We start from the raw sequence: 23899 nt of genomic DNA on the forward strand, positions 1-23899 counted from the left end.
TCCTGTGTACACATTGGAGTGCATGTAAAAGAACCCATAACAGTAGGAATTCGATATAGCACACTGTATGGCATATGCCTGCCTCCCTTAGTTCAGTTGGTGCCGAACAGTAAGAAGTTAACCCTATTTCATTTAATTTCTATTAGCTTACATGGAAAATGTCTAGGGAAAGGTTCCAATTTTAAAACTGAAAACTAAGGTACCGAGCCAAACCACAACATCGATATCCAGAATGTAATAACCAAGACAAATGATTACTGGTAGTCCAGGTAAAGAAATAAGTATACTCTAGAAAACTCTTTACTTAAAAAATCTTTTAATTCAGAATCTATACATAACAAATATTCATGTAGGTCATTTATATTCTGTTATAAGAATACAATCTTCTACAAGCTCTATATCTAGACAGTCAATGCTATATTTAAGATCTTCCGAACTATATTTTTTCCTCATCCATAATTGCTTTCAACAGAGCGTCATACTTTGTATTCTTTGTGTTATATCACACAAGTTCTCTTAAATATAGTAATTTGGTAACAAGCACAGCTCTTATACCCATAGGCGTACGGGGAATTTTTTGACTGGGGGGGGGGGGGGGCCGGTGGTGGTTGGTGCCCCAAAAATGTTGTTAGGTTCTTAGTATGTTACATAATAATCATAATATCTCTTTTGCGATGAATAAGTTCTTAATTTCTAAATCATCAATAAAAGAGAACTAAATTTTATTTACTTGTAATATACACAACTAAAAACAGTTGTTTATGTAACTGTAATTCGTGGCTTACTGTACTCAAAACAATAGAGGGTTTGAGTCTTAAGATTTCTATTTAATTGCCTAACTATAGACACTCTGAATTTAAATTCGCTGTTAAATTGGATGCATTCAAGAACACAATATTTTTTTATACAACTTTTACAAAGTACAATTGTGTGCCCAAATTTTCCCAGCATTTGGTGCCCAAAATGGGGGGGGGGGGCAGCCCCCCCCCCCCCCCAGATAGTACGCCTATGCTTATACCTATACTGATATATTATTAAATAACTGACTGACAGACTATATGTTGTTTAACATCGGCTTCTACAGATATGAATCAAGTTAAATAGTGGCATATAATTGGTTAAGCCCTCAAAAATCTGTTAATGCAGTCATGGTATTGGACAAATGTCAGCGCTTTGAACATGCTTATGGACATTTATTATTATTATTATTAATACACTGACATTGTGAGATTAACTGAATTATGTTAAATGCTGAGTAAACATTTGATTCCCAACCTTACATTACCAAAATAGTGTAAAACATTATTAATAAACTAATAAAATAATGACAATAATGTACAAATTTACATACAATATATAAAACAAACAACCCAACAGTAAGGCTGATGTCCCCCGCCGAAATTCCAAAATATTTAGGAGAGTTATTATGTCCCCAAATGTGTGACAGACCCATTTTAATAGTCCCATGCTTTCTTCAAAAGGCAGGGAATAATAAATAATCCCTCTTGTTCTAACTCTTAAATTAACTATTATTTATGGTTTAAGATCCTCTTCAACACAAGGTGATATCACAGACAAATCAGTTTTCCAAAACAAGTTCCAAATCAGTAAAAACATGATTATCTATAATTCTATTTCAAAAACAGATTATTCATGATTCCATATTTAATTTATGATTCTATCAAACTAGTAAAAGAATGATTATTCATTATTCTATATCAACAGTAAAAGAATGATTATTCATGATTCTATAACATAACATTAAACTAAGAGTTTGTAACTCATTCAATAAATAATTGAGATCTGTGATGTTTATATAAAATCAATATTCCACAGTTAAACAAAATACATTAAATTACAAACAAAACATTCACACAAACTATTAGTTAATTTATTTATAATTCTACACTAAAACTATCTATTTCAATTTGTGTGTGTTGATTCGAGTACTCTTTCATGTGATTAAACTCTAACAAATACATAAACTTTTTTTTTCTGCACCAAACAGGTTCTCTAAAATTATTACTTTTTTCTCTTGAATATACAGGGTTATATGCAATTTAAATTAATTTCATTTGATTTTAATTCATTGATGATATAAAACTTTTTAAACAAAACAACAGTCATTAGATAGAAACTTATTTTTTAAAATGAAAACACCTGTGGAATATAATCATAGTAATTATAATTGGCTATGTGTCCATGGTGTACGGAAGTATAATGGTGGCAATGGTGTGCAATGTGTTGAATCAAAATCCTGCATGTATTTTGATGCCTGTAACAAAACAAATACAAAAATAAAAATCTACTCCTTTAACAAAAACATGTATAACACATCAAACTGTAAAGACAAGTTTAAAATTAGAAATTATATATAACAACTCTTAATCGTAGATTTTATATTAGTTAAAAGTCACAAAATACAAGACCCCGCTGCATTCTGTTACCCTAGTGTGACAGATGTATAGTGTGAAATACAGTCAGTGCCCACTGGCCTGTACAATTTCGGAAAGTGCATGGAATCCAGAAAATATGGACATACGATCAGGGGCGTACATAACGATTTTGTTTGGGGGGGTGTTTAGCCAAAATGCGAATGACTGATGCCCATACCCCTAGTACGAGTAACACAGTCAGGAGCCGAGCACCACAGGTGCGAGTTTTGTAGGGGCCATGTGCAGTAGCGGATCTAGATAGGGGTGGGGGGTGGGGTCCAAATCTAGGGCGCCACCCCAGCCACAATTCCACCCCACAATGAATGTCAACAAAATACTGGCTATAACATTAAACGTCCCGGTAGAACATAGGTGGTATTGTATAATTATATAGTTGTTTGCCGATCGTTGTCTCGCTGGGAAGCAGTTTTATTTAAGTTGACATAAAGTTTATGTCATATATGATTGTGCCTATAACACTGAGCAACCTGAGAAAATTTTGAAAAATTGAGTCAATATCTTGGCATTTGAGGTCATTGCTGGGAGAAATTCTTGTGGACGAGAGGACCAGAAATGTGAGTCAATTAGACAAAATCTCGAGATCTGCCCCTGTCAATTCCGCCTGTTTTGCAATAGTTGACAGAACTTTTGTATAGTCTGACGCCCCACGACCCACACAACAGTGCCAGTGGTACTACTAACATAACTAGGCAATTCAGTACAACCGTGAATATGATAGTGCTGAGACAGTATAAGACAACAGAGGAGTGAAAGAATGATGTTATAATGGAATCGAGCGCCGCAGGGGCGAAAAAATTTCAGATGTGTAACCGAGCCTTTAATTTTTGGGACTGGGCCTGACAATTTTATTCAATGTCATGGCAAATGGGTCCAAATTCTCGTTAACGAGAGGATAAGAAATGGGACAGAATCTTGAGGCCTATCTGTCAATGTCGCCTGTTTTGTGAGAGTAGAACTAACAATTCTACAGTCTTTTGACCCAAGACTCACTCACTAGTGGTACTACTAACTGGGCGATTCACTGTAACTGTGAATATGATAGTGATGAGATAGTATAAGACAGAGAAGGAGTTCAAGAATGACGGCATAATGGAATTAAGCGCCAATATGTAACTGAGCTTTTAATTTTTGAGGATGGGCCTGAGGGCACTTTACCTCAATGGGGCGGTTACTTGGTCTCTGAAATGCCCTGGACTTTGTGGAGAGATTTTGCAGAATTCTGATGGTCAGAAAACACCCCATTAATTCATTTAGTCTGAGACCGACTGGGTTGAGCACTTTTTTTGAGACCGACTATTTTTTTGCCATGGGGTGAAAAACATTTTTTTCAAACATAAGTTGACAAGGTTATTTTATACTAAAGTTTTGCGTGAGTAGAGTGATGTGTGCAGTGAGCACTTATTTTGATACCGACTGCTCATATCTTACGACCGACTGCACTGATTTTGCGACCGACTAGTATTTGGGATCTATTCTGGCATTATTTGTTTACCTCATTAATTCATTAAGACGGCGATGCATTATATTGAGACCGACTGCAGTGACTGCACTTATTTTGAGACCGACTATTTTTCTCCCTGGCGGAAATTTTGTTCTTAGACCTACATACTCACAACAGAATAAGAGTGAAACACATCATTTTTTCAAACATGATAAGTTGACAAGGTTATTTTATACTAAAGTTTTGCGTGAGTAGCGTGACGTGTGCAGTGAGCACTTATTTTGACACCGACTGCTCTTATTTTGCGACCGACTGCACTGACTTTGCGACCGACCCCCACCCCACATTTACGCCCCTGCATACGATGAAAAATTTACCAACAACAATAAGGGAATGCTATCCCAAAGAAAATTTTGGAACTTCACTTACCAGATACAACACTAACTGGTTTTTCTGATCTTGATTTAAATTCTCTCCTAAATAAATAATTATATCATTATTCTTACTATTCAATTTAGAAATATCTCAATAAGTATTTTAAATGTTGGAACTAGTCACTACCACCATAGCATAGTTAAAGATACATTATGTAAGATTTAGATAAAGAACTAGCCATTCTTGCTATAATAGTTCGAAAGCAGATGATGTAAAATGAATAATTTGAAAATTTCATTCAAATTACTCTATTGCAAGCGACGATATTAGCCTTTGAAGGTTTGACAGACGTGTGCAATAATTTCAACCACCGTACTGGTTGATCGAAGCTAAGTCTCGGTGCTCCATATTTGATTAAATCAAAGTATTGCTGAACCTTTCTAATCTATTTAATATCGGAGAAATCTGATGCCATCGAGAGTTGATTAAGGCCTGGATCAGTAAATTAATGTCTAATTAATATATTAGAAAACATTTCAGGCCTAAAGAAAGACCTGCAATAGGCAGATTTAGCTCTTGCATAATGCATGTTTAATAAAGGCAGAACTTGTGACAGAAGCAGAAACATATTGTATTGTTAAATTTCACTTTTTTTATTATTATTATTTGCACAAAACGATCTTCTAAAAAGCTTTTCAACAACCCAACAGTTTATTATAAGTATAAATATGTGACTTAGCATTGCATTTCTTTTATTTATCCACATTTTTTTTTCACCTATTATTAATATTTATTTAGCTTTTTTCAATGGTGCATTGTTATTCAACTTGCATTATGCAAGAGCTAATTTTGCCTATAGCAGGTCTTTCTTTAGGCATGAAATGTTATCTTAAATTATTAACTTATTTAGACCATAATTAACTCTCGATGCCATTGTTAGCCTTCACAATATTAAATGGATTTGAATACATTTTGGGATGGATAATTTTACGTAAAAATAGATAATCGAGACTTTGTTTGTAATCGTACCAACCTCAATAATGATGATCGAGGTTAGCGTAAAATTGAATCGCTAATATCTCGGTTCGGATGGGACGAAAAAACGAGGTCCCATCAACGTAAGAGTAGACCGTAGTGCCACTGTTCGGGCAAAATTTCCCTTATAGCACACTGTATTGCATATGCCGATCTTCAATAGCCCATTATATTTCATTTTATAAGTTCAGATGAATGTCCGCTTTACAGGGAAAGAGATAAAATTGTTTATTATTGCATGAAATAAAATTTTCTGCATGTGAATTTACTTCCTGTTATTCCAGTTGTAACAGATATAAATACCTAAACAATTCAAAATCACCAGTGTCCTTTCCTGAGAGTTTGACTAGAATTTCCCATAGGATGATAAAGGAGGTTAACTAAAAAGACTTACCTATATTAATAGGATAGGTAGACGAATACTGTTCTAAAACACTTTTACAATAATTACTATCAACCTTATGTGTCATAAACATTATCTCTGTAATATAAAATATACACAGATAGTACTACACCTTTACTTACATAAACCAATTCTAATAATTGATAGGCATCAGCTCTTGCTTTGTGTTGTAACTACTTACTCACACACTACCCCGAATAATCATTCAGTACTCATGTAAATTTGCTTCTTGTAAACTTTTTTCAGATCCTGCTTTTATGGACAAGGTGGCCTAGATGTAACTTTGGCATGATTACGGTTCTTATGAACTGAAGTTCTACATATGTAACAATTTATGAAACAGGAACTGATTTCATACATTGTAAACGTGTTCTTTAGCAATCCTCTTTAAATAAAAGTGTTAGCTTCCACCAATTTGAGTACAATCCACATGAAACTGGGCATCCTTGTTCTTTGGACAATAGTGAACTGACTGAAGGAAGTCAATATTCCAAGATAGCTGGTTCCTGGTTCATAGAATGCTCGTATTTACTTAGAATGACACGACAGATGGACATGCTAATGGGTGTATAAAAATATCAAACCTTGATGGGAACTTTCTCCAGCCAGCCATTCATCTAATAAAGTTGATGCTGCTTCATTTACCAAATTAGGATATCTGGTGAGAAAAACACATACATCGATTACTAAAACACAGTCCCTTGTAACATGCTTAAAACAATTATTTTTATTATTTCTATTTGTATAACAACTATTCTTACCGTTTTTTCAACAAGTTCTGTAACAAGAAGTTTCCTCTGTTAGTACTAATATTTGGTGGATATCCTGGTGTAACACTGAAATACACAAATATTAGTTTACTCAATTTAATACAATTGCAACACATTATGCTATATTTTATATATAAACAGTTTAAATACCTTAAAACAAAATGATTCATATAAAGAATTAAACTAAGATTTTACTTACTCTGTAGTTATGATTTCATCTTTAGATCTACGTATTATCAGTATTGGTCCAAGATACCTATAAGTATATTAATTTTATGTACCCTGGTATATATATATAGCAACGATTACATACACAGACAATATATTTTCACATTCTGGCATAACATTTCTATTTTAATAGGTCAACAGTGGGGCTGATAACAACTGACTAAATTACTTACACATTTTATCATTTATCAAGAATTCAAATGACTTATCTCTGTTTACTCAAAGTCTAAACAGAAAATGTTCATCATCAAGAAATTCCTATTATTGAACATTCTACCTCAAATAGAAGCAAGAGTTATTGTGTTCCATAAAGTGTGACAGATAGAGAGAAAGATTAGAGCATATCAATAGTTTCCAGCTATATTACATATGAAAACTTCTGTAGGAGGGGGTGGAGATCAATAAGTCCAATATAAAAAACAATAAGTCCAATATAAAAAAACAATGTCAAATATTAAAGTAATCAGTATTAAAATGATGGTAAAGGTAAAATTAATCTGAGGATGTAACTCTAATATGTACTCGACCTTACTAAAAATCTCATTAAACATATTTCATTTTAAAAGCAATCATTAAAGTAAGTGCAGGAGGACCGCACTACACGCACAACAAAACCAACAAGATAAACCAGCGGACAAGACAAACTACATAGACGTTGCAAGAAATAAACAACAAATATCAAATCAAATGAATTTATCCGGGGGCCAGTCGTAAGAATATTGTATACATCAAAACATACTTACTCATTTAACAGTTCTGAAACATTTAGATTCATATACTTTCGTAATGTGAAGCTCACCAAATTCTCTGGAACAGAAATATTTTTACCAAGATTATTCACTGCATAATCTTATAATCTGTATTCTACTTATGAGATTTCACTTCAAAATTTTACATGACGGTCAATTCTTGACATACCAGTAGTTCATTCACTTTTTTTTCGAATTAGCAAGATATTTTTTTCAAAGAGAATGGAATATTTTAGTAATATCCCAGTTATCAAAATCATTTTGCTAAATTCATTACCAAAATTTTCAGCATTACGCTAGCTCTCCTCCTTGGGCCCTACTCAAAAACTCCTCAATAGATTTAAAAGACATTAAAAGTTGATAGTTAACCAGAAAGATAACTCTGTAAAATGCATTTTGAAATTTACAATTCGAAAGTAGTGAAATATGATAGGGTTCTTATAAACAATCTCAACAAGTTTTACAAAATTTTCAGTTGGATTCTTCCTGACAACACAATGAACAATCACTGCAAATTTGTAAAACATCTTAAGAACTCAGACCTTTAGGAGCGTTCACAAAAAATGTTGCCCTTACAATAATACAAGTAAATATTAAATGTGGTGTCTAAAAACTCACTCCATGCCCCTGGCATCTTGGATGTTGCTAATGGAACTATATCATCAAAGGTAGCATCTAAAATCTACAACATCATAATATATTTGAAGTATTAGGCTCAAAGAAAAAACATTTTTTTAAACTAAAATAACCGACAATCACTGTATATAAAAAAAAATCTTCAAACAAAAACAAATGAACTATTTGAACTAATGTCTTGTATACATTGTTGATTTAAAATAAATGTTTATTTTTTTTTTAGTAAATGTATCAATCAAAGAAAGAACTTACTACTTGTTTGACATCTGGATATTGCATTGCTGCCCAGGATGCACTGTAGCCTCCAATAGACCAGGCAAATAAACAGATGTTTTCTGGTATAAATCCTAGTTTGTGTATAGCATATTGCATAACTGTGTCAACAGCATTTTGTTCTTGATCTGGAAATGGTACTCCCTGTAAATTCAATTAGGTTACAATATAAATGTATTTGTTTTAAAGATACATTAGTTAAGACCTAATTATGCCTATTGCAAGTCTTTCTATAGGCTTCAAATTATTAATCAGACATTTATTTACATAAGCCCAAAATCAACTTTGTAGACCAGTGGTTCTCAACCTTTTTTTGGCAACGGCCCCCCTTAGAACACATGAAAAAATAGTGGCACACCTGGTAAATATATATGAAAAATATTTGAATTTTGCAAAATAAACACTCGGCAAGTCATAGATGGCATACAACTGTTGACACAGACTAGTCATAGACACATTGAATGACTCAAACTAAATAAAGAAAAACACAGCTATGAACGTACCAGTAGACACCAGTGAATACTCAATTGGGATTACATAGTTTTTCGCATTTTCTTAGTGTGCTGTTCATTTAATAATTAAATCATTAAATGGCTGACCAAACTAACGTTTACCGTTAATCACTAATGCAGGGTTCCCGCGGCTTCGTCAAACATTTTTTCAAGGATAATCAAGGATAAATATACGTCAAATTCAAGGATTTTCAAGGACATTTTTTAGCCTAAAGTTACAATTTTTCATCTTAAAAATAACCAAAACATTACCAACTATCGTTATAATCTCATATTTAAAAGGAATTGAAGACATTTGAAACAAAATTAAGGATCTCAACTGAAATTCAAGGATATTTTCCTATTTCCGCGAAATTCAAGGATATTCAAGACCTTGAAAATGAAATTTTAAATTTAAGGATATTCAAGGATTTTCAAGGACCGCGGGAACCCTGTAATGTCACTACCGGAGACTGTCGATGAAAGAACTGACCGTCTAGGGTACCATAGGCATTGAGGATGTTACTTCATAATCGAGAATGTGTGGGTGGAGTTATTGTCTGTCAATCAAATGATCGGCAATTCTCAGAGGCGGTACAAAGACAGTTGATGCCTATTTCTAGTCCAAATTTCCAACAATGGTAATTTCGTTCAGAATAAAGCAATTTGACTGAAATTTTCAATATTTTCTTTTTTTATCATCTATTTTTGAATTGACCAACTCTTTATCAAAAGCTTAACTAATGTATCTTTAATATTTGTACTTTTTCTATAAATTTCATAATAATGAGAAATTTGTGAATTTTATTCTAAATTCTAAGCCAACAAAATCTAATGGTGACTTTACACCAGGTCAAGCTCTTGTTCTATTTTCAAATTCTTCGGGATTGGTAATGAGTAAATGCATGTATTTTTTTTAAAATGCATGTCATGAATTTCTGATAAAACAAATTTGAACCATCTCAAAGCAAAATCTGGTGATTTTATTCAAGTATTTGCATGAATATACATGTTGATTAAAGTGTATTGCCATGATATGATAACAAGCCAACAGTGAGGCTGATGTCCCCTGCCAAAATTCCGAAATAAATAGATATTAATTAATTGCATGTTTATGTTTTTCAAAAGTATCGAGCAATCAAACTGATTATCAACTTTACACCAAGTTTCATCACAATCTGTCAGAATCAAAGTGAAATAAATTGCTTAGCTCTGCTTGGCTTTAGCTGGAAATGTTAATCATTGAACTCAAGTCATGACATTCACCTAATGAACATCAACATCAAGTTTAAACATTCTACCTCAATTAAAAGCAGAGTTGTTATGTTCCAAAGTCTTGACCAATCAAATTGCTTATCACTCCTTAGCTAAGCAGAAAATTCTCATCAAACTTAGTCAAGGTAATGATATAATGAATCTATACTCAGAGTTTCATAGCTCTCGCTTAATTATAACCAAAGTTATCGTGCCCAAAAGCATCAACCAATCAAGTTGCTTATCTCTGCTTACTGTAAGCAGACAATGTTCATCATAGAACTCCATTGAGGCATGGACCCAATAAACACCTACACCAAGGTCGAACATTCTAGCTCAATTAGGAGAGTTATGGTGTCCCACAAAGTGTGACGGATGGACAGACAGACAGGCATTCACCTAGTGAACACCTACACCAAGTTTGAACATTCTACCTCAGGAGAGTAATGGTGTTTCAAAGTCTCAACCAATCAAATTGCTTATTGCTCAGCAGACAATGTTCATTATCGAAATTAGTCAAGGTACTGATGTAATGAAACTATTCACCAAGTTTGATGACTCTCACTTAACCAGAACTAAAGTTATTGTGTCGCAAAGCATCAACCAATCAAATTGCTTATCTCGGCTTACCCTAAGCAGAAAATGCTCAACTTCAAACTCCATCAAGGCATGGACCTAATAAACACCTACACCAAATTTGAACATTTGATTTCAATTAGAAGGAGAGTTAACGTGTCCCAAAAAGTGTGACGGACAGACAGACAGAAAGACGAACCCATTTTAATAGTCCCCTGCTTTCTTCAAAAGGTGGGGGACAAGTATATTTGCATCCATATCAAGGCTCAATTAACAGTAAGGATAACCTACCGTACTTTCCCCATAGCCAGGATGATTCCAACCTAATACAGAAAAGCCTAATTCTGTGGGTGTACCAATACAACCTATTTCATAAAAACCAGCATTTCCTTCAAAACAAACTACCTGTAAAATAAAATACAGCCATCTTATTGTTTATACTTAATACTCATTACATAAAACTTATAGTAAGTACAGTAAATATTATTATGATCTGTTTTGTACCATAAAACCTGTTGACAGACAATGTAATACATAGAAAACAGTGTTCATTTGAAATGGAATGTGGTTTGAAACCTCTGTCACACACTACCTCGATCACTAATGAACTAAAAATGACATAATTCTTATTTATTAATACTGTGCTAATTTTTACAAAACAGGGTAGAAGAATTTGACATTTCTATATCTCTAATACATGTAAAATATTGTAATAGTTAAAAGATGTATTATTACTTACCAATGTTTTACCATTGCCACCATTTTGTCTTCTATCTAGAAACATACTATCAATAATATTATCATCTTCTGTTAGTAGCTTAGCTCTTTCACCATTTTTCTGATAATGTCAATACAAACATATTAAATTATATTAATAACCATTTGTCAATTTACAAGAGCTTTTGTGTTTCTGGTTAGTAATCTTCCACTGGATCAAGGCCTATCTATATCTCTAAGAACAGTGTCAAAGTACACTGAAAATGTACGACTTGATACACATGCATCAATATTTCAGCTCACAATTTCTCTGATACTACGGCACAGATAAGAATGATTTATACATTTCTAGATTCTATATAACCACCTATACTCTTCATATAGTTCTCCTCTCCCTGGTAAGTATTAACTAGGCATTAAAATACCCAAGGTGTTTTCCCTTTTGCTATATTCTAGTCATGTGTCCAATTCTATATCCACAACTACCATGACACTTTAATAATATGACAGCTTGTTACTAATATTTTACTTACTTCTTCTACTAATTTAGCTCTAGCTTGTTTTATGGTATCACCTATAAAATATATGATAATAGACAACTATACATTTGATGAAAATAAGTCAGTTCAATGAATGTATTTAGCTTGATTATGTTGGGAGAATTCTCTTTGAAACATAGCCCAAATAAATGAGTAGCTGTTTTTCCATAAGTACGTATTAGAGTTTATTTAGTTTCTATTATCTGGATGATTTTATTCAAATACTACTAAACCAATACCCTGTTTTCAAAAATCTATTACAGCATAAACTTCAGTTGGTTGTGAGACTAAATTCCATAAACAACGACTCTGTGTGCCTTAAAATATCTGTTCCTAATAAATTATTTTATTCCACTCAATGAGTTTTATGTCATGTAGAAAGAATCCAACTGGCCTGGTTTGATGTCTAAATTTAGATTAAACCACCTTTAAAGTCATTCATCAATTTTATTAGGTTCACATAAGACAGAGAGAGAGACATGGGGTTTAACAACTGCTCAAATCAAACTAGGTCATTTTGGGACTAACATGGTTTAATCTTATTTCAGGAATTCGCTTGGGGAGGACCCATGCAGCTGGATAGACGACCATACTCCTTGTCACGTACAAGTGGGGAATCGAAACCATGCCACTTGACTCAATGACAGACTATATGATCTAACGTGCATACTCCTTGTCACGTACAAGTGGGGAATCGAAAAGGCACCACTTGACTCAATGACAGACCATATGATCTACCATGCACACGTTACACCATTTGGCCACCAAACTCCTTTACATAAGACAGATGAGGGGTAATGATTAACTGAGACTATATATGTATAAACAAACATGCAATGAATTATCTTACCAACTAATGTCGACATAAGTGCTGTAGTTCCAGGATAAACCATTCTTCTACCAAATGTATGAATGGCAATGTAACTGAAAAATAAAAGAAAATATGATTTAATCAGAAGACAATATTTTTCAGCAATAATACATTTACTTTAGCTTTTGATTATAATTATAGGTTATCCCTATAGCTATGATCACTAGAATGTAATTAGGATGGGGTATACATATGAATATTCATAATTGAACCAGCTTTTAATGATAGGATGTTTCTGACAACAAATATAACAATTTCAACTGCACAGGCACATGTCATTCGGATAAAAGCTGAAATTCTGACATGTGGCAGTGTCAGTAGTTATGTGTCAGAAGACAAAAAGTGAAACGAAATGGGTTTAACGTTCTACTGTTCTGCTCCGACTGGGCTAATGAAGATGGACATACACCACACGGTCTGCTATGAGAGAAATTTTGCCTGGACAGTGGTGCTATGATCTGCTTTTGTATTGAATTCCAAATGCCAAGGGATACGTCAATGTGTAAACGGGACCCTCAGTTTTTTGTTCCATCCAAACGATTAGACAGCTGTCCTTGTCAGGCCCTCCGTCCTGCACCACTGACATGGGGAAACCACGCCAGAAAATTCTGATGAACATTCTCGGCCAACACTGGGAGCGAACCCGCGACCTCCACGCTACCGCATCCTGGCTCCCCTTGTCAGAAGACAATGTGGAGAAGTTTGTGAAATAAAGCCTACCTGAGTATGTGATAAGGTATGGTTTTAAAGGTAAATGGAGTGTGTGGAACTTGTATTTTACTTCCAGTAGTTTTCTTCTTTTCATCTCTATAACAGAACAATATTCATTAACAATCTCACATGACACATTTTATAGTCTATATCACAAGTCAAATCTACACATTAAAAACGGGTTCATTTATATAAATATCAACAAAATACATCAGTCATTTTGAGACTAACATAAAAACTATTTCCTTTTCCGATCATGTTTCTATAAACGCGAAGTTTGATCAAACAGCCAAATTTCCACAAATAGTTCATTGAATTTCAGGTGGATCTGGCTTTCCATACCATTCCCGACAACTTCACAACTAGGTGCAATCATCACTGACAAGTTGGACCCAAGCTTTAAAAATCCCAATGTTTTTCCCCATTCATTTAACTGCTGAATTTAGTAGCAGTGATAATAAAGGATAAGATATTTTACTCAAAATGAATTTACCTTGAACTGCCATCATCCCATCTAAAATCAACTGGCCAAGCTGACAATTCACAATCATATCTACGTAATAACTTCTGTTAAAAAAAACCACAAATATTTATAGAATTAATATTGAAAATTGGTCTACATGTATAAAATAAGACTACAGTAAGTCATCATTTTAGGCCATTTTGAGATTTATTGTAATAATAAGCAGCAAGAATTCTGTCTGAATCTTGAAATCAAAAAGAGGTCTGACGAAGAATTTTATTGTTAAGTGTTTTAAACAGAACCTGGCTCTATGAATCATCCAAACAATTGTATATATTTTCTCCCTAGCGCTGTATGACCTAACCTAATTGATTCTTAGTTCTTTGAGGTCTTGATTTGTTTATTAATATGCCAAAGAACTGAAAATAATTTTTTTTGCTAGTTACGCAAGTCCAAACCAAATTAAGTCCCTGACTAACTGTGAACAATTCTTTTGTTTTTGAATTATTTTTTCCTCAAGAAATAAGAAGCAAATTTTAATAGATGTTCCTGAAGAACAATTGTTCAAACTGGTGTGACCCAAGTGTTAACCGGTGTTTAATATTGCTCTCCCTGACAATATTGCTTGATACAAAACTGAAAATATCAGACAAATTAAATAGCTAATAGACAATGAATAGGGTGACCACAAATTGTACTGAAAGGTATGCAATTGCATATAAATTTATATCAACTGATCAATGTTTACAACTGAATAAATATAAGCAAAATATTAATTAGATTAAAAACATACCTTATTTTCTTGTGATAATGATCTTTGAGCTTCAGTTAGAATACTTATAAACCTGGCATAATCACCATTAGTAAATCTACCAATACCTATTGACAAACAACACAATCAAATTCATAGAAAACATTTAAAAATTAAAATCAAATGTTTCTTCTATCCTCAATGGTTCTTTACTTTGTAGAAAATATGCTTAATTTCTTGTCTTTTGTAAGTTCTCTAGGACAATGTGGCTAATATTCTTCAAATGTTTACATTTGTAAAGACAGAATTACCTCTAACAAAATATGCGGTAACATAAAACAGTGACAATGACAGCATAAACTTAGATGCTGTTGTTAATCCAACCACGGTAAATAAACCTGAAATGATAAGTATTATTTTCTTCATTATAAACTGTATGTGACAACTTTGAAATTAACGGAAACTTTTCATTTCATTGCTTGTGGCAAAATTTGAAATATTGAAAAGTAATAACAGAAAAAGTAAGCTCATGATATTTATAGACACCAACCTAATAGCGGTTAGCTTACCTTTTCTGTAGAGGATTGGAAGAAGTATTGGAGAAAACCAGCAAGACAATGAAGAGCAAAACTGTAGCTAAAATTAGAAAACATGAGTTACCAGACAATGAAACAAGCATATATATAAGCAGCTAAGTCACCAGAGTAGTTTAAAGAGCTTTTAAAAAGACTACCTGGTAGTCATAATTGAAGCTTCCATTGGGACATACATGTATTAGATTCCTAATAAAGGGAATAACTCTCGAACTTATTAAGAAGCGGTTGCCATGCTTTTCTTAAAGGGACTATCCCGATTAAAACAGAGTCTCAAAAACTAAAGTCCGAGTACATATGAAATTTAAGCACCAAAATATATAGGAATGGTGTATTGACCTTGTCTCAAAATTTCAGCTCAAAATATTGAGTCGTTTGGACATGAACGTCAAAACTGCTTATCCGGACAGGTAACCCTTTTAAGATTTCAGGTCAATTTTTTTTGTTGGGTGACCTTATAATCGATTCCCGTTTCTTGAGAGGTATATGCAGTGAATGACCCATGTGCTGTACTTGATAACGGACGGTAAATTTCACCTACACATTATTTTTATGAAAAAAGGTCTGGTTTTATCCAGACACTGTATAATACACTTTGGGACACTAGACTCCATTTCCAGATGAAGACTGGCGGGTTTAAGTTGTTTGCAAACGTATCACAAATATTGAGTTACTTGCTCGCCAGTAGGTAGAGGGTGTTAAGACATTTTAACACAAAATTAAGCAGTTTTTTCTCCCAAAAATTATCGGGATTGGCCCTTTAAGTACAACGGACTCTGTCAATTCTACTGTTTGAATCTTCTTTTCGCTTTAAAATGTTGGATACTGTAGTATGGCCAATTGAATATTTTTAACGCTTAATAAGTTAATTCCTTCAGTGTAAGTCGTGGAACTTTCTCAAAATCTGCTATAATTTGCTGCTTGACATCCAATGTCAAATCTGTATGGGTACACTTTGCAGCACAATCACACATTATGAACACAATATTATAATGATAGTGATTCTTTATCTTGGTAATTTATGTAATGTCGCTGTATTTGACGTGAAAAACTCAAATCAAATACCAAGAGATTATGAAATTATCAAGGTCATCAACAAAGACTGACACGTTTTATGCTCACAGATAATTGATTGATTATTGTTTGTTGGTTAACACCCACTGATTAAAGGCTGGATGATCCTATGTTAATTGTACGCAAATCGTGTGACGGGATAACCGATTGATGTTGTAATTCAGAATATTCAGAATCAGGATTACCCAAACCTTTTTTGGTTGAAGTAATAAGGAAATAAATCGGGACATGAAAATGATGGCAGATTGCACAGAATACCGTAGTGTTCAGATATTGGAAGTGACAGAGTCCATTGTAGTCATTAGTTTTCAGTAATCACAATTTGATATTTGTTATTTGTAATTGTTATCTATTCCACATTCAAAGAAAAATCAATTTGTTACTTACCACTTTTAGACATCGATCAGACCCTGATTCTATCACATTAGCTATATACTGCTGTCCCTTTAAACAAAAATTATATTACCGTTACATTACAAATAATGCATGTACTTTTACAGGTTTTTTTTCAAACTACATAAAAGTTACAGTCACCTAAAAATAATCAGTTTGGAAAATAATTTCAAAATACTTATTTATTACTATCAAGGCCACATGATATCAGTTGAATGATTGTACATGTAGCTACAAGAAATAGATTTATTAAGTACGTTTCAACTTGACTGGCATTCAATTTGACTTAATCAAAACTTATTTGTTTGTTCACATTTGATAACAACTTTGTTCTATTTCTAAAAAATTCTTTCATTTTCATGGCAGATCAAACTTGATCAAATATAGCTTGGTACGGTAGGTGATGGGCTCTTTTTTCCCCCCACATTTGGCGGCCTTTCCTAGTGTTGTGGCAACTGTTTTTGGTGAAGATATTTTGGTCCAATCTGATATCCTCCTTTCATGGTGGCCTAATTTTACTAATCCTTGTATTCTGTTCAAGATTTATAATAAGAGAGTTGAAAGTCAACTGTACATGCAAACCTATTAACATTTGCTACGTATTTGTGTCACTGCATCTGGAAGGAACTTTACTTTCATTTTAATCTTGGATTTTTAACAGGACTGGGGCCATTACATTGCCATTGTAATTTTTATTACGTTACCATTACTTTTTTTAAATGTATTGATTAAAATTACTTTCTCATTTTTAGCAATGTAATTAATTACCATTACATGTACATTGAAAGTAATTAATCACCATTACCCATCATCACTTTATGACTATATAAATAAAAAACATTTTTCATAGAAATTAAAACGACAACTATATTAAGTAACCATAAAATGATGAGATACAAGAACTCTTGAAAGCTACTGTTTAAAGATTAAAGTGTAGAAGTTAAGACTATTGTCTTTTAATCTAACTGATTATTGATTGACAGGGTGACTGCCTGTAAATTAGCACTAATCTTTGATTACAATATACATCTTTTCGGTGTATTCCCATGACGGCGCCGTTACAGAGCGTGACCAAAATTAATCCTTCCCACGAAGGCGCAGATATTGACTTTTCGGCTTTCGATTGAAGAGATTTTATGAATTTATGTTCACTCTGAATTTTAATCACCAATTGTCAACTAATGATGAATATCATCATATCATCCAAGTAGTGTTCACTACTGAATTGGCCGACAACGTAACAAACCAATGTGCGAGGGTGAATATGCTACTCATCAGTGGAACCACTACCACACAAGGGAACACAGAACCAACAACATTCTGGAAGGATGGCATTCAAGGATCAAGAAGCTAGTTGTTAAAGCTCATCCGTTTTTTATTTCTTAAAGTCATATGCTAAACATGTTAAAATGTTAGTTAATTAGTTACATTGGGGATTATAAAAGTGTAAATTCTTATCATAACAATCTATAACTCCATTGTTACATTTTTAATCCATTTTAATCCCCGAAAGCTGGATTCCCACGAAGGCGTCGAAAAAGACCTTTTTTAATCCGTTACAGTCAATAACTGCGCCTTCGTGGGAATAAACAATCTTTTCAGAAATCCACTTTTTAGGTTACATGTCTAAAAAAGGGTCTTATAATAAGTTATATAAAAAGTAATAAAAGAAAATGTTTAATGCCTTCTTATTCTTATTATAATTGTTAAAATTAGATTTAAATCTTATTTTCAAAATTATCATGAATTGGATTTGTGTCAGATATACTTAATTTACTTCTTTGGCGCTTGAGGGGTTGGATGGCAGAATGGTTAGCGTGTGCGCACTGTATCGTAAGGTCTGTCATTTAGTCAACTGGCGTGATTTCGATTCCCCAGTAGTAAATGACAAGGAGTAGGGTCGCCTGTCCAACTTCGTGGGTTTTCTCTGGGTCCTCTGGTTTCCTCCTACTGCTAAAGACCCCTATGTCACACTATGTGCAAGCGAAATTATTGAAATAAAATTGAACATATATTAGTCCAGAAATGACCTAGTTTGTGTTGAGTGGATGTTAAACACCATTTCTCTCTCTCCCTCTCTCTCTTTGGTGCTATAACATTTTAGCTTGTTATATTGGAAATATTTATATGTGCCATAAAATGTAATTGAAAAGTAATTGAAATGCAATTGACCATTATATGATTTTTGGAATGTAATTAATTACATTTCCACTACTCATAAAATGTAATTAATTACATTTCCATTACTCATTACCAGGTACTTTTGAAATCTTCCATTACTCATTACATGGCCATTACGTTACTTAAAAAATACTGATTACATTCCATTACCATTACCCCAGCCTTGATTTTGGAATCTGTTAACCTTTTCTATTAGATACATAAAATTGGTGGATGACATTGAAGAGATGTCAATATTCCTGCTAGAACTAACGAGAAGGTTATTAATGCACATTGCATGTAAGACGTTTTCGTTGACATAAATTGCTTAAAAAAAAAACGGGAGTGTTATCATAGTCTATTACTCTCTTGATGTAGAGTCTATGTCAAAAAAAACCCCAACAAAACAAAATGGTCCCATAATATCAATTAATATAAAATAATCAATTGGTAAAGCTAGGAAAAACTTGAATAATATACATGTATCAAAGTTTTATTTTGTAAACATTAATATAAACACCCCAAAAACCAAACCCTATAAAAACAATACCGATACCTGTACAATACTGGAATAAAAAGTACTGTCGTGATGGCAAAGTTTAGTTGATCCCAACTATATATAACAGGTACAAAGTCCCCCTTTAATAAGTTTTAATAGCCTTGACTTCTGACATGCTAAATTGTTATATAAATGTATATCCATGATTATCAGCCATTTTGATTGTTTCGATGTTTGGTTCGCTTTCAATACCATTAAGTTTACGGTATTTCTTTAGTTAAATCTAGAACAAAATGTTATATCGGTAGCCCGTAGAAGGATTTGAAATTAAAATGCTTGCAACAAAAAACAGTTACCTCAACTCCATCCTGTCTATGGATACGATAGAGACGAGGTCCTACTAAACACCGGTAAGCGTTCTCCATGTTGGATCAACAAACAAATCCAATAAGTAGACTTGGATCATAGAGAATAGAAAATCTATACAAAATGTGGATGTGGAGCACACACAGGGGTTTCGCCGTAAAAACGAAAATATTTTAAATTGACCTACAATGAAGTGTTGTTATACATATTATAATGTTTGGATATTGATATTTGGTCTTTTTGAATTAACACTTTACATCCCTTAACAAATATCACAGCTAGAAACAAGATGACTAAGTCATCAACATTTCGGCGCCCAGTTTGTAATGTAATGTGCAGGGGCCTAGCTGTTTCACGAAATTTTAACTAAGATATAAAATCCAAATTTTAGTAATTTGATTGATTTTAGTACTTAGCCAAACAAAATTGAAGTATTTACTAAGATTTGGATTTTATCTTTAGTTAAGATTTCGAGAAACAGGGCCAGGGCCACGACGGCCTCCGGATTACTGATAAATGGAAATCAACACCATGGCATATATAAGACACCACGCTTCCGGGTTTTTAGTAGACATAAATTACCAACTACTACCGTCTACTCAAGTTTTTTTTTTAAGAATTACACTTTCATTCGCACAACTTGTTTCATTATGTATAGCAATCGTTGTGAAACTAAATCCGAGAGATTTCGATTTTACAGTTTTTGCGTAGTTTTGAAATAGGTTTCAAAGTGTTTTGGTTCTGTTATGCAAGATCTATTTCGACGTTCCAAAGTAAACGTACGGTGCTTAGACCACCTAAAGATAAATTTTAAATGTTCCTATTATTAATTAGAACAGGTTTGGCTTTAGTTTTTATATTTTACGCTGACATTTATTGCTTTAAATCTGCCTGGTGCAAAAACTAAAAATTTGACCTTATGACCTCCGGGGTCTCAAAGAACAACCGTGAAATTAGGAAGTTTAAATTTTTATTGAAAGAGTGATTACATTCGATCATTTTCAGCATGTTTTGTGATACAAGAATGGCGGCGCCTTAACTTTCAGTGTAAATGACCTCATTTGACCTTTGAACCCGAATAGCTCGAAAACGCCCCACCCCGCACTGAGCCCCCGGTCTATTCATATCTAAAAGGAGTGAACTCGGCGATAAAATTATCTCGAAATCTGATTTTGGTTGAAGACTGTAAATAATAATTATTTCATCAGCGTTGATTAAACATGCATTGTGCAAGGACTAAATCTGCCTATTATTAATTGCAGGTCTTTCTTTAGGCCTGAAATATTATCTAAATTATTTAGACATTATTCAGACCATAATCAACTCTCAATGTCAACGCTAGCCTGCGATATTTACTGGATTATGATCCGATTTGCTGCTCAACTTTCATTCATGATTTAATCATGAAATGAATAATCGAGACTGTTTTTTTTTTTAATCGTACCTACTTTAGTAATGATGATCGAGGCTAATATAAGTCGAAAATTCAATCGCTAAAATCTCGGTTCAGAGGATCAATTGGACTGAAATTTTCAGCATATTCCCTTGACATTATCTAGCTTTTAACTATTATAGTGAGAACTGACATAAAAGCGAATATTCTGAATTCAACGAATTAAGTGAATGAAAGACCTGTCAGCACAATAGCACATGGCATTTCTTTGTTTCGTAGTGAATTTTCCAGTAGTTCTAATTTTTACAGCAGAATAAAAAGTACGCGGGATATAAAGGAATTCTGATTAAGTCACATTATAGGGGGTTGGGATGGCCTAGTGGTCTAGAGTGCCGCGGTTCGACCTCTAGCTGGCCGGTCACCTCTGGCTTGCGGCTGTGGTTTCGATCCCTGGTGGGAGTGTATGTGGCTCGGGGATAGGGGCGCCTTCTCAACCTTGTGGGTTTACTCCGGTTTCCACCCACAGGAAAGACCCCTGCGCTAAGATAATGAAAAATAAGATTTGTCTGCGATATCACCTTAAACACTGAGAATAACATAGTCGCATTATCTCTTTATATTTTGGTGTTCGCCACTCGCCGTTATGGGAGAATCATGACACCGTAAATGAAATGGTGTTTATAAAGTCCTACTTTTACAATTTATAAAACCCACAGGTAAGACCTTTGCGCTAAGATAATGAAAAATAAGATTTGTCTGCAATATCACCTTTGGTGGAAGCGGACGTTAAACATAGTCGCATATATTATCTCTTTAATTTTTGGTGTTCGCCACTCGCCGTTTCAGGAGAATCATGACACCGTAAATGAAATGGGGTTTATAAAGTCTTACTTTTACAATTTATAAAACCCACTGGCAAGAATTAATGTGTGATAAATAGATGTCATGTAATTCATGAAAAAAAAACCTATCAGTTCAACTGAGTGAAAATGAAAGATACACGGGTAAACAAGGACCAAGATACGAAATAAATTTAAAGACAAAAATAAATAAATGAGAGATCTGTATATGCTACTTGTCATATTACGTTTGGATAAATATTTAAATGCAGATATTTCGAATTAAAAACTGCTCGCACTATGAAATCTATGCAGCCGTCTTGATTCCAAGATTTTTGTGTATTAAGGTCAGTGGCGTGAAATGTTGGAAATGTATCGTAGTCATTTTTGGCGGGAATATACCCACTAGATATCTACTCATGATATTTACATGGCTGTGCAAGTTATATGCGTTCATTGCTGCAGACAACTCACATAGCTCTTTTTTGAAGAATGCAAAATTAACTATAAACCCCCAGAAAAGGGGGCGATATAGGCTATCCCTGTTCACCCATTTAAAAAAAAAATATATAGTTTACACCCCCACCTCCACCACAAACATAACATACCCTATGTCGTCGACCTATAAAAAATCCAACTAGGTTTCCGCACCATTGAGTAATTAGACGGGTGTTGGTGACCTACTGGTGTATTCCCGCGAAGGCGCAGTTACAGAACGTGACCAAAATTAATCCTTCCCGCGAAGGCGCAGATATCGACGTGTCGGCTTTCGTTTGAAGAGAGACATGTTGTTATTAGGACCTAATTAACGGTGTTAAAAGATTTTATGAATTTATGTTCACTCTGAATTTTATTCACCAATTGACAACTAATATGAATATCATCAAATCAACCAAGTAGTGTTCACCTATTCGCTCACTCACACAATCAGTGTCATTTTTAAAGATATAAAATCCCGTTACACTATCCGAAATTCAAATAATATTCTACAATGGCAAACGCACAACTTGAATTCAGCTTTGTACCTACAAATCGCGGAGGGTCAAGAAGCTAGTTGGAAAAGCCCACCCTAATCTTTTTGAATTGATCACATTTTTGCAACAAGAACAAAATATTAATGAGATAAGAATCCTCCAATATGCTGGGGGACAGGAACCACCAAAGAAAAGATATAAATATGCTCAAATTCAAAGCCAGCTCGAAGAATTGAAACGAAGACACCAGCAAAATGAATTGACATTAGTCGAGTATTTAGACAGGGTGTCTTATTTAGCGAAATTGAACTAATTTTTGTTATATTATAGTTGTTTTTATTGGCGAAGTTAAATTAATTTTTGTTATAGTATAGTTATGTTTTTTTATTTATTTGACGAAATTAAATTAATTTTTGTAATATTATAGTATAGTTATGTTTTTTATTTCTTATCTGATGCTAAAATGTTGGTTAATTAGTTACAGTGGGGATTATGAAAGTGTAAATTCTTATCATAACAATCTATAACACCATTGTTACGTTTTTAATCCATTTTAATCCTTAGGGCTGGATTCCCGCGAAGTCGTCGAAAACGACCTTTTTTAATCCGTTACGGTCAATAACTGCGCCTTCGCGGGAACAAACCGACCTACTAAATGACACATGTAGTGCCAATATATCACACATCGAATGATCTGGGTAATAATAATAATATAATTAATTTATATAGCGCGGACAATTCAACGAGCTACTCTCAGGCGCTTTACCTAAGTAATGGGTAACCATTAAAAGGATTAATTTAAACTTCTAAATCAATCTAATTACAATTAACCGTGGGTATTATAAATACTTTATCCAGTGTAAGCTAAA

General features: G+C 33.6%; 2 protein-coding genes across 2 annotated transcripts in view; one reads left to right on the plus strand and one right to left on the minus strand.

The window, feature by feature from the left end:
- LOC126829180 (protein spinster homolog 1) overlaps nucleotides 1-6549 on the plus strand; it is a 30026-nt gene extending 23477 nt beyond the window's left edge. The window contains exon 12 of the mRNA XM_050558997.2: nucleotides 5957-6549. Within this exon, the coding sequence (XP_050414954.1) occupies nucleotides 5957-5985 (29 nt within the window). The 3' untranslated portion in view covers nucleotides 5986-6549. The remainder of the gene's footprint in view (nucleotides 1-5956) is intronic.
- On the minus strand, nucleotides 295-19903 carry LOC126829164 (phosphatidylserine lipase ABHD16A). The gene is made up of 20 exons (XM_050558996.2): nucleotides 19815-19903; nucleotides 16794-16850; nucleotides 15309-15375; nucleotides 15051-15137; nucleotides 14782-14867; nucleotides 14019-14092; nucleotides 13535-13621; nucleotides 12794-12867; nucleotides 11938-11978; nucleotides 11427-11525; nucleotides 10979-11092; nucleotides 8346-8510; nucleotides 8076-8139; nucleotides 7452-7515; nucleotides 6680-6736; nucleotides 6472-6546; nucleotides 6295-6368; nucleotides 5702-5788; nucleotides 4327-4373; nucleotides 295-2275 (listed from the first exon to the last, which is right to left on the minus strand). The coding sequence occupies exons 1-20, from the start codon at nucleotides 19881-19883 to the stop codon at nucleotides 2183-2185; spliced, it is 1581 nt and encodes a 526-aa protein (XP_050414953.1). The 5' UTR covers nucleotides 19884-19903; the 3' UTR covers nucleotides 295-2182.
- Nucleotides 19904-23899: the final 3996 nt, after the last annotated feature.

Source organism: Patella vulgata, chromosome 1 (genome assembly GCF_932274485.2).
Source record: "Patella vulgata chromosome 1, xgPatVulg1.2, whole genome shotgun sequence".
Taxonomy (NCBI): domain Eukaryota; kingdom Metazoa; phylum Mollusca; class Gastropoda; family Patellidae; genus Patella; species Patella vulgata.